Source organism: Molothrus ater, chromosome 8 (genome assembly GCF_012460135.2).
Source record: "Molothrus ater isolate BHLD 08-10-18 breed brown headed cowbird chromosome 8, BPBGC_Mater_1.1, whole genome shotgun sequence".
Lineage (NCBI taxonomy): Eukaryota > Metazoa > Chordata > Aves > Passeriformes > Icteridae > Molothrus > Molothrus ater.
In genome coordinates, this window is record NC_050485.2 from 2,190,092 (window position 1) to 2,202,428 (window position 12,337).

Below are 12,337 nucleotides of genomic sequence, written 5' to 3' on the forward strand. Positions count from 1 at the left end.
GGCTGCCCTGGAGACTGATTTCTACCTGGAGACCATGGATGGACCTGCAGGCTCAGCTGCTCCTGCTGCCACCCACCCTGAGATTTGAAGCAATTTCACGTGCCAACGATGCCCATCGTGCTGCAATTAAATTGGCAGCCCCTGCTTTAGTTTCTGTAAGCAGGTGGTCTTTAATCAGCCTTTGAGGCACTCAGCTTTGCTGGCGCCTCCTCTGGGGGTAATGAGGAGCTTGTTGCCCCTCCTGGTGATGTCCTCACCATCCCTCCTCCTTCTCCTACTCCTTCCAGGAATCAGTGGGGCTCATCCAGGAGGCCTGGCCAGGTTAAAGGCGACGGAGAGGCTGAGTGCAGCTGGATGGGGCTGAGCTGGGGCTCCAGCTGGGTGGACAGGAGCCAGAGCAGATGCTGTGTGGTGTCATTAATGTTTCTGAGATCATCAGGCCGTGCTCAGCAAGGCCACGGCCCGGCAAGCCCAGTCCCAAGGAGGCAGGGTTTACTTCTGGCTGGCTCTTCATCTGGCCAGAGCTGGCCTGCACCTGCCTTCTGCTGGAGAAGGACATTTCCCACTTCAGCCACAGGAGCTGCAAAGCTCCCCAAGGCACCTGCAGCGATGGCAGATGGAACTTGACACTCTTCCACTCCCACAGAGGACAATATATCCACCTAACCAGCCAAAACCAGCTTCCTGTGTTCTCCTGATCCTCAGCCTTCCTCCCTCCAACCTCACCCTCAGACAGCTACTGTATCATAGAATTGAGAATAGATTGAGTTGGAAGGGACACCAAAGCTCAGACAGTTCCCACCCCCTGCCATGGGCAGGGACACTTTCCACTGTCCCAGGTCACTCCCAGCCCCATCCAACCTGGCCTTGGACACTGTCAGGGACCCAGGGGCAGCCACAGCTCCTCTGTGCCAGGGCCTCACCACTCTCACAGGGAGGAATTTCCTCCCAATATCCAACCTAAACCCCCCCCCCTCCTCCAGTGGGAAGCTGATCCTCTTTGTCCCATCACTCCAGGCCATCTCCAAGGATGCTGAGAGTGGCTGATGCTCACCCCAAGCACTCAGCCCCTCTCCTGCAGGCACAGGCACGCCGTGAGCCACTGGCTCATCACCCTGAGGAGGGTGTCAGCGGCAGGGAGTGAGGCAGAAACTTATTAGCAGTGCTGTTTCCTGGGATCCTGGCGCCGCGCGCGCTGTTAGTTCTGACTCGGCGGCTGCTCTACAAAAGCGTATTGTCCCCTAATGGGAAATCTACAAGGCGAGTTTGACTTCTTTATTAAAAACCAACAACCAAAGGATGAAAAAAAATCACCTCCCTCCCCACTCGCTCTGCTTCTGCCTTCTCACAGCTCTCGTTCCTCAAGTGCTGTCACAAAACACTTCCCCCTCATTTTCTTCCTAGTTTTTGGCTTTTATTTCTTTTCTTTTTCCAGCTGAGAGAAATTCCCTTTGGTGGAGAGCGGGAAAAGTGACAGCTACTTAAACCCTGCCAGTGTACAGACCCCACCCGGGGAGATGACCCACTGAAGTGTGGTCTTGAAAAAGAGGTGTTTATGCTGTCGAAAGCCCAGTGTGGGAAGGATGTATTTAACCACCACTAACTCCCTGGGCACTGCCTTGTTCCCCCTCTCGAGCACGGTGAGGGAGCTGAAGGAGAGATGTGCTCATGGGACTTCATTCCCATCTTACAGCATCGCTGGCTTTATCTCCTTCCCCTCCCCAGAGTGAGGCTGCCGCCAGCCTGGCAGAGATCCCACAGCTGCGAGACTGACATGTTATCAACCAAACTGTCTCCATCACTGACACCTCCCTGCAGACACCCTCAAACCACAATGTGCCTCAAAGTGACACGCTGATCTGATCTTCCTGAGGAACGCTGTGCTGCTTTGAGTCTGCCAGCAGAAACCCCTCCTCCAGAGGGATTTCCACACCGCTCCTCACCCCGTGGTTAGCTGTGGCATGAGACACATGTAACAGGAATCCACACATCCTCATGGGGTGGGGCAGCCTTGATGGGTTGTTGATGACTTAATAGCACTGCTATGGAGCAATTTCAGGGAGAGCACGGCAGGAATGCACTTACAAACACCTCGATGGTGACGGGGACGGTGCTGTTGAGCGGCGGGTTGCCGGCATCCTTGGCCATCACCGTCAGGTAGATGACCCCGTTGGCCACCTGCTCGTAGTCCAGGGGGTGGTTCACGCTGATCACTGCAAAGATGCACAGTGGGGGGGTCAGGGCAGCAGGATGGGGCAGGCTTAGGGTGTCCCTGGGATGCCAGGACCAGCACCTACCTCCGTACCCTTCCGACACCGTGATGTCGAAGTAGTCGCGGAAGGCAGATGCCTGCACGATGCTGTAGGAGATCTGGTTGTTTGGAGGGGAGTCCTCATCAGATGCCTAGGGTGTGAACAGAGGGAACACATGGGCATGGGAGCTGTGCCAGGGAGAGATGAGGGGATGGGAGGTGCAGGAAAAGTGATGGAGGGAGCTGTGCCCATCAGGGGCCCTGAGGGGATCTGTAAATCATTCTCCTCTTGCCTGCTTCTCTCATGCAAGAAGGAAACTGGCTGTTGGGACCTGCTTTGGAAGGTGTCTGTTAAAGCCATCACAGGAACTGATCATTTTAATCTGACAGAGGGGGGGTTTGATTAGATATTAGGTAGAAATTCTCCCCTGTCAGGGTGGTGAGGCCTTGGCACAGAGAAGACGTGGCTGCCCCATCCCTGGAAGTGTCCAAGGCCAGGCTGAATGGGGCTTGGAGCAACCTGGTCCAGTGGAAGGTGCTCCTGGGCATGGCAGGGCGTTGGAACTGTCTGAGCTCTAGGCTCCCTTGCAACCCCAACCATCCTGTGATTCTAACCCACTCCCGTGTCCCTCCTGCCCGTCCCAAGCGGAGGAGCCACGGCAGTGCCTCACCCGGAGCCGGACCACCTGGCTGACAGAGGGCTCGTTCTCCCGCAGGGCCCCCAGGTAGGCCTCCTTCTGGAAGGTGGGGACGTTGTCATTGACGTCCAGGACGTTGATCCTGACGCGCCCCGTGGTCTCCTCCCCGCCGCCATCGCGGGCGATGACGGTCAGGGTGTAGCGCTGCGTGCTCTCAAAGTCCAGCCGAGCTGTCAGCACGATCACACCTGTGTCCTTGTCCAGGGAGAAGCTGGGGGCACAGCAAAGGAAGGGGAAAAAGCCTTGGTGACCACACACTGGAGAGATGTATCACCGGCAGGGGGCTATTTACAGACCACAAATGGGACGGGGCTGCTGTGGAAGGTGCCTTGAACTGTTTTTATTTTCCAGCATCAGTCTCATTCCATGGTTATGACAATGGGAAGATGCCACCAGCTCACATCCCAGGCAGCAGACCAAGAACTTAGTGTGACAACTTACTTTAAAAGCTTCTTGACAAATCACACAAAGCAAAAGCACATTGACAGTAGTTCTATCCAACCACTATTAGCACACGTACCTTTGGTTAAAACAATGCTTGCTTATTTCAAATATAATACCTGCCTGTAAGCCTTAAAACACAACGCACAGAGCTCCATTATTAAGCTTTAACCTTCCTAATATCTTGCTAGATAAACTTTTCTGTAGCTTAGAGAGTTATTCTAGACAAGCGTTAATACACAGATAATTGTTCTATTTGTCCTCTCTTTTCTACAGTTTAAATAATTTTTTCTGCTGACCAATCTCATGGCTGCTGCTTAGCTCCAATCACAGTTCTGCTGTCTCTGGGGCCTGCATTTTGCAGCTTTCCCAAAACCCTCTGATTTTGTAGATTCCCACAAGATGGAGAGGCAGCAGCCTGGCAGAGTGAAGTTCGTGACTTTTTTCTGTGGGGTGTTAGGTCCCAGAGCACCTCCAAGAGCTCCACACAGCTGAGCAGTGAGCAACCCTCAGTGCTGCTCCACAGGCAGAGAAAAGGGGTGCAGAGGCCCCCAGATCCATTCTTCTGGGCAGCCCATGTGTTTTCCCCAACTTTCCACCACTGTTGGAACTCAGTGCATCCCTCTGGGTGTCCAGAGTTGCTGAGGACCCCACTGGGGGGCTCGGAGACCCTGGCACACAGCCCAAAACACCTGGGGATTTGATTTTGACCCCTGGAGCAAGTTGCCAGCTTTGTATGAGGACCTGAAAGTCACACAGGTTTGAATAGTGTGATAACAAAATGATCACAGCGTGAAAATGTAGATTTTAGGATTTTTGGTATGGGGGTTACGGGGACAAGATGGAGGAACTTGGGCATGTCTAGCCTTTCTTCTTCTTGTTCTCCATTTTCTGCAGTGATGCTGGCACTTTGGGATTGGTTTAGAATAGAAGTGCACTGTCTAACATGGGTGATAGTATTGGGAATTAAGTGTAAATATGTTATACGTAGTTTGTAGTATAAAAGGACAACACTGCCTCGGGGGCGGTCAGAGCGCCTGTGGCTGCCCTGGTGAGCAGATCTCAGCTGGGCAGAAAGAAAATTTTATAGATAAGAATTAATAAACAACCTCAAGACCAAAAACTGAAGAGTCCAAACTCGTTCTTCAGTTGTGCGGGCTGAAGCAGAGACATCCTGCACATCTGGGGCAGCAATTATCAACAGCAACACGAGACACCACAGCTGTTGCTCCAGGGGTGACAACTCACTGTGAAACCATTTACTGCTCTCAAACAGTGCTGGTGGTGCCTGCAGGTCCCACCTTGGCAAAGCAATCAAACATGCTGAGCATCAGGCATGTGCTGAGCTCACACCTCTGGGAGACAGCACACACTGGGGATCATAGGGCATCTCACAGGTAGGACATAACCAGCGCCTTTAATTGCACTGTGGGATTAGAAGAGGATTTTGGGGGGTCAAACTCCTGCCAGTCAGTCCCACTCACCGGTCAGGGTCATCGCTGAAGAAATAACTGACTTTCCCATAAGTGCCCACATCGTTGTCAGTTGCCTGGAAAACATGAAATGTAATTAATAAATGAAGGTATTTATGGAAATGCTGCATTGGACACACCTCTGCAGAGCTGGTGTGCTGCCATGTATCCCTCAAGAGCTGCAGGGCAGGGGCTGTTTGCACTCCCCTGCTCATCCCTGACTCCCAGCCTGCTCTAGCTAAGAGCCCTCCATCAACATCACTCCCAACACCTTTGTCAGTGGGAAACGCTACACCTACTCACTTTCCCTGACACACCAAGCTAACCTGGGAAGCACACCTGAAATAAAAGTCCCCATGGATAATTCCTGAGGGCCACCCTTCCTGTCCTCACTGGGACTCTGCAGCCTCAGCTCATATCCTTCCCTGTGCATTCTAGAGCTGTGTTGGGCTTGCTGGGCCTGGTTTTTCGTAGCAGGGAGCCACAGAGATGAGAAGCTGCTGAGAGAAGCTGCTGGAAGCTTCCACCATGTCCAGCAGAGGCAATCCCTGATGGCTCTGAAGATGGACATGCTGCCGGCCAAGGCTGGGCCAATTAGAGATGATGGTAACACCTCTGTGATGACAAATTTTAGAAGAAAAGCAGCTGGATGAGGCTGGGCTCCAGTGGAAGACCCAGTGGAGAGAAGGGCCCTGCTCCCAGGCTGGAGCAGCCTGCCCTTGGAGGACTGCACCCCATGGAAGAGTGACCCATGTCCCAGCAGTTTTGGGGTGATGTGTGTCCCTGGGAGGGTCTCAGGTTGCAGCAGGTGTGGTAGAGGTGCTGCTCAGGAGATTTGGACCCATGCTGGGGAAGTTCACAGAGAACTCCCATGGGAGGGACCCCATGGTCTCACAGGGGAAGGACTCCTCTGCCTGGGCCAAGCAGAAGAAAACCTCGAGTGATGAACTGCCCCAAACCCCCACACCCTGTCCCTGCACTGTCAGTGGGAAGGAGGGAAGAAAAGGTGTTTTTTAAGGGCTTATTTTACTTCTCACTATCCTCCTGTGATTTTCTTAATAGTAAACTCACTTTGTACCTGCCCTTGGAGTGTTTTCTCCCAGTCCTTAACTCATGAACCCTTTGTTAATTTTATTTTTCTCTCCTCTGCCCAGCTGTGGCAGGGGAAGGTGAATGAGTGGCTTTTGTGGGTGCCAGTGTCAAACCATGACAAGAGTAGAGGAATAAAAACCTATTGCACTCCAGAATGGCCCCCCAGGTTAAAATACAGATCTGCAAAAGCAAGGAATAGTGATTTTGGTCTTGCTTTCCACAAGGACAGACCTTCTGGGGGTGCAATCTGCTGCATTCCCACGGATGGAGTGGCTTGGGATGCATCTACTCCACGGCAGCTGCTGGAGCTGGAGCAGGCTGGTCACGGCTAAATGACCAGCACCTTCTGGGGAAGGTGTTCACAACTCACTGTGTCAGCTCTGGATGAGCAAAGCAAGATTTATTTGTGTTTCAAAGTCTTTGCTCTAATGAATACATAAAATATGCATGAGTGGCAGCAGGAAAAATGAGCAGAAAATTTTATTTTTAGGTGAGGAAAGCGGAATGCAATCCCCAAAATATCCTTTTTCTCCCCCAGTATATTTTCTAAATTGAGTCCTGTCTGGATTACTTAGAGACCAACAGGTCTGTGAGGAAGCAGGGTCAAAGACACATTTTATGTCCAGATACCAGAAAACGGCTGTATTTTAGGAGTGGCATGGAACACAGCCTGTTCCTGAAACCTTCCTGATTTATCCATGGCCTTGATTACCCTTGGCAGCAGAGCAGGAGCTTGAGCACAGCTTTACCCCCATGTGCTGCTCCCCTGCCACACCACGGGCTGACAGAGAGCAAAAGGCAGGAAAACCAGACAGGATTATTTAAGTTTTCCTCCCCAAACACTTTCCCAGGCTGAGAAGTGAACTCCTGCTGCTTGGTGCCAGCTGAAGGGTGCTCTGGAGGATCCAGCCTTCCAGACCTACTGATTCTGCTGATTTTCCTCTCCACTGCTGCGATGCGATTTCCTTTCTGTGGGTATTGGAATTGTGCTGGGTAAAACGGAACAAATCTGTGGAAATCTGCGTGGAGAGATGCCCAGAGAGCACTCCTGGGGGACAGGCCCCTCTGGGATCCACCTTCCCTCCCAGAGGACATCCACGGAGGTGCTCCAGCCCAGGCAGAGCGTGGCAACTCTTCCATATGGAAACACTTGGGGAGAAGGGGGGGTCACCCCACCATCTTCCTACACCAGCATCCTTCAGCCAAGCCATTCTGGTGTTAATCCCCATCCTAACACCTGCCCCCAGCCCCTTTTTTGCGTCTCTCTCCCCAAAATCCTTGAGCTTTTCCAGCACACTCAGCACTGCCAGCCCTCAACCTCCAGCCAGGATTTTTTCCTATCCCTTACTTCTGTGCCCACAACTGCTGTGAATCCCTCAGTTCCATTCATTCCTAAGTGGCAGAGCCCAGAGAAGCATTTTCCATGCACCTGGATGGGCTGGTGATGAGATAATGATTTACAGGGGGTCTGACAGTCCCAGAAAGCACGGGCAAAACAAATTCCCTTCATTTGGCCCCATACAATTGCACTCCTAAGTGCTTATTGCAGTGACAGACAACACTGGGAAAAGTGTAATTTTCTTCTGACGAGGGAAAAAAAAAAAAAAAGAAAAGATAGGGAAGGAGGAAGGTTAAAAGAAGGTTAGCAAGGAGGGAATGGGAGCCCTGGGGAGAGGGGAGCCAGGAGGGTGGTTGGACCACAAGCTGTGATGACATCAAAAGTGCCAGTGAGGCAAAAAGCCCCTCTGCTGAGGAGCCAGGAGGATGGGCAGCCTGACTCTGCCCCATCCACCACCTCAGCAGCCAGGCTAATTAATGTCCCTGATTTACACCGGGGAGGTGGAAGGTGAGGCTGCCTGGATGGCTTTCCTGGCAACTGAACATTGTGGAGATAATGCTGGGCAATGGAGCAGGGTAGTTGAGCGTGACAGGGAACATGCTAAAAAAAAAGCCAAACCACGCACGCTCAGCATATTTAATTTGGGATCTTCACCTGTTTCTGCATTACCAAGCTTTTTCTCCTCTAAGGGTAAAAAAGGATGCTCAGCTGCTCAAGCCCCTGGGGAGGCAACACACACTCCCTTTGAGGGCTGTGAGGGAGCACACGCCTGCAGAACACCCCAAATCCCACCGAGCTGTCAGCAATCCCAGGGTGCCAGCTGTTTTCCTGAGGCTTTTCCCAGTCACTGACTCGTTTTCCCCCCCAGCATGCAAGCATCCATCCCCACAGCCCGGGGAGGAAAAGGCATCTGGCTGGAAGTTTCTCGGGGTTCCACCTGGAGAAGCAATCAAATGGCTTTTACGGCTCTCCTCTCCTGCCCGGAATATTAAAGCAGGATTTGCCCACTGGAGCCTGCAAAAGGGCAGGAGGAAAACGCAGGTCCACATCTGTACTTTTATGAGCTGTCACCAGCACAGACCATTTCTAAAAAAAAAAAAATCCCACATTTGTGCAGCTAAACTCTGGGAGAGTGGCAAGAAGAGGGAGCCCGGATAACCCAAAGGATTAATTTACTGAGCTGCAGCGTGGTGTGAGCACCCAGCACACAAATCACACAAAAATATCACACAAAAATACCCATGGCCTGGCTCTCTGTCCATCTGCATCCCCCAAGCACAAATATTTGGGATGTCTCCTTTTGTCCCACCGAGGGCCATCACATCCACCCTTCCCAGCCATGGCCCAGGCCAGCAGAGCAGGAGACAAAAGCGAGGAGCTGGTTCTGCTCTCGTGGGCAAATCTGCAGGAAAGGGCATGTCGTCCAATTTGTTCAGGAAACAATAGCAATGTTTGACATGTCATCAGGATTGATGGAGCAGAAATTTACATGGGAGAATTCAGTTTTAAACAGCTCCACCGGAGCTTCACCCGGTAATGGTTTAGACATTCATCATCCGCCAGACCCACTCAACGACTCCTTAAACTGCCGGAGATTAACTCTGCTCACAGCAGCTCCAGGGAGCACGGCAGGAGGAGCCAGCACAGGCTGGAAGAACCAAGAAGAGCCTTTGAGGTGGCTCAGATCCCCCATGGAGCCCCTGGGATGGCAGTCCTCCTCCTCCCAAAACTGTCAGACAGGGATGAGCAGCTGGAAGTTGGTTGAGCAGAGTTAGAATGATGATCAGGGCTGCCATGGCTGAAGAGCCAAAACTCCCCCATGGAGCCCCTGGGATGGCAGTCCTTCTCCCAAAACTGTCAAGACAGGGATGAGCAGCTGGAAGTTGGTTGAGCAGAGTGCGTTGGAATGATGATCAGGGCTGCCATGGCTGAAGAGCCAAAGCTCCCCTATGGAGCCCCTGGGATGGCAGTCCTTCTCCTCCCCAAGACTGTGAGACAGGGATGAGCAGCTGGAAGTTGGTGGCAGGGGGGCAGAGCACATTGGAATGATGATCAGGGCTGCCATGGCTGAAGAGCCAAACCCTTCCCACCTTTCCCACCGGAGCAGGTCCCAGCTCTGTTTGTTCTCCTTCGCCCTCTTTGTTTTCCCTCCCTCACATGCACAAAGCAGGAAATAAAAATTGATGGGGAACAAATTGCTTTGGCCAGGAGCTCTCTGCTTAAAAGAGTTGTGGCAGGAAAGCAATTACAGGACGTCAAAAAGCTGTCAGGCTGCTGGAGTGACCGGGCAGAGCCTCGTCCCTGCCTGCTCCAGCAAGGTGCCTGTGGCTTGGGAAAGCAAACAGAAGGAGGATTCCCATCTGCTTCCTAGTTGTTTTTTTTTTGTTGTTGTTTTCTAGGAAAGATGTCGTTGCTGCTTGGGGCTGACTGGGCAGCCACGGGCTGCTCAGACTGTGGTACAGGAATTCCAGGGTGGGAAGCCATGCCCTGGCATCCGACTGATTTTTGGAGCCACCAAAACCTGCATGTATAAAGCAGGCAGCCATCCAAACATCCCTTCCTCAAGGCAACCTCAGGTCCCAGGGGAATAACAGCTACCTGCTGGTAGCCACTGGGATTGGGATTTGATTTGTGATTCGGAGGAGACAAATGTGAAGGGCCAAGGGCTTTTGTGAGATGCAATCACCGGGCTGCGAAAGCTGAATGGAAAACCAATGGAAAACCTACTTAAAGTTATTATGGAATGACTTCAGTGGGGAAACAGCTCTTTTGTCAGCATTGCCTGGCCCGGCCGTGCTCTCTCCCAGGCTTTTACGGAGAGGCTGCCCGGTGGGAGGTGGCAATCAGAGCTGGTGGCTGCCTGGCTCTGGAGCCCAGTGGCTCCAGTGATTAGCTGGGAAGGAGGGAGTGGGGAATCAAGGCAATGCTGGGCTGCCACTGCTCCCCCAGCAGCTCCAAGGCCTGCCCAGGGCCAGCAGCTCAATCGGCGCTAATGATCCCGGAGGGCTGCGCTGAACCTGCCTAGGGGGGACAAATAGCCAATCAACCCCCCTGGGAATGGCAGAGCTATTCCCCACCTCTTCTGCCAGCCACCAGGGAAAACAAGAGCTTTCCTGATTGTGTTTTATAACAGCAGCCCCTGCAACATCAGCTCCACACAGGCGAGGTTAACACTTGCCTGGGCAGCCGTGATTTAGCGGGCAGTGATTTACTGGAATGGCTGGAGACTGGGCTTTAAAGCACCAGGTGACAGAAGATGGCCAAAAAGTGAGATAAACAGCCTCTTCCAGCCTGGGTTTTCACTGGTGACACCCAAGACCATTTAAATGTCCATGGGTTTTACTGGAGCTGGGTGCAAGTTCTCCACTAATGAACCACATTGATTTCATATTCGCCTGTTGTCCACCTAAATGGCAAGTGGCACATCTCAGCGATTAAATAACCCCACAATTGCCTGGCCTGACATCTCAATCACCTCACTGTTGGGTCTCTGATGAATTTTACAGCCCAGCAAAATGGAAGAAATTAAGGTCAAAGTCTGGTGGAAGAAATATAAATTCTCAACGATCACTAAAGTGTTTGCAAGGGCTCTGGGAAGCCGATCACGCCACCACCATCTGCAACTGCATCTCACCCAGGTGAGAGCCCAGCAGGCACTGGGGGGATAAAAACAAAGGAGGAGGGATGGGCTGAACAGGTCCTTGGCATGAGATGGACATGAACATGTTGCATCCCAGCCTGGAGAAAGGGAATGGCAAAACCCAACTGATTTGTGCATGTAATGGTTCCCAAACTCCCAGTTCAGGAGAATCACCCTCCTCTTCACACACCAACCTCAGCAGCACCGGGGGCAGCTCAAGGTTGTCTGCCCACTCTCTGTGTCACAGTGTCCCTCAGCCAACAGTAGCCCCTGGGTGCTGATTCCCATGGGAGCCTTTTGCTCGAGAAATCACAGCCTTGGATGCTTTGGGAGAGACTGAGGGCAGCTTTGAAATCAGATTAAAATCCCAGGAGTGTTGGCTCCACAGGAACTTTGTGGGTGTAAAAGCATGAGGAGTCTGGGAGAGGATGTATCAAGGTGAAGACAGTGATGGCCCTAAAGGGACTGCTGAGAAGGAGGTGTGAGGCCAGGGTGTTCACGTGGCAAAGAGCATCACCTTGGGAAAGCTTCTCCCAAGAACTCTCAGCCACATCCTAAATCACCAGGCAAAGCCAGCAGCAAAGGAAAACCACCCAACCCCATCTCCTACTGGGAACAGTGGGAGGCATGGGGGGAATCCTGCTGCCTGGTTGTGCAATTTGCACAGGAGCAGGGCTGCATTTGCTCCCTGATTTTCTTCCACTCTCACAGGCTGAATTGTTGGGTTTTTTCCTTTTTTTTTTTTTTCGGTTGCACAGGGGGAAGGGGCCAAGCTGTGATTTTGTTTTGTTTTCCCACCCCTGCTCTACTGCTCTAGCTGTGCATTTTTCCTGACAGCTCCATCAGGACAGGGAGAGGCTGCACAAGCTGCAATAAGTGTGTGTGTCTCTCTCTCTCTCTCCCCTCATCTCTCGGGCTGTCATGATTCCTATTCCACCCCATTTCAGTCTCACGGATTGATATTTAGATTAAAGAGATAAACACAGCCAAAGAGCACTGGGCCCTGACAGAAAGACGAGGACTTCAGATCTGTCAATCATGCCTGGTAACTCCCTCCTCCCCTTCCCTTTATTTACAGAGCTGGCTTGATAAGAATATTTAATGGGAACAAGGAGTGCAAGCATATTTTTATACTTGTAAAAACCCAAGGAGCACGCAGGAAGAAGCCAAGCCATTCATGTTTAACTTTCCAGGCAATTTGGAATCATCTGCTTTGATTATTTAACTCTTTACTGTTTCTTGTGTTTGCAGTTTCCCTCTCCTCTTGCAGATAAAGGATTCAATTTTCTTTTAAGCGGCAGGGAAATTGGAAGAGATTTTGTTCTGTTTAAGCACAGCTGGAGATGGAGCACTGGGGAGGGGGGGGATTGAGAACAACAAGATCAATTAAGATGCTGACAGGGA

General features: G+C 51.9%; 1 protein-coding gene across 1 annotated transcript in view; it reads right to left on the reverse strand.

The window, feature by feature from the left end:
* Positions 1–12,337, reverse strand: part of CDH23 (cadherin related 23) — a 122,717-nt gene that overhangs the window by 68,317 nt on the left and 42,063 nt on the right. Inside the window, 4 exon segments of the mRNA XM_054515590.1 lie at positions 2,086–2,213; positions 2,298–2,403; positions 2,923–3,160; positions 4,875–4,939. Coding sequence (XP_054371565.1) covers positions 2,086–2,213; positions 2,298–2,403; positions 2,923–3,160; positions 4,875–4,939 — 537 coding nt within the window.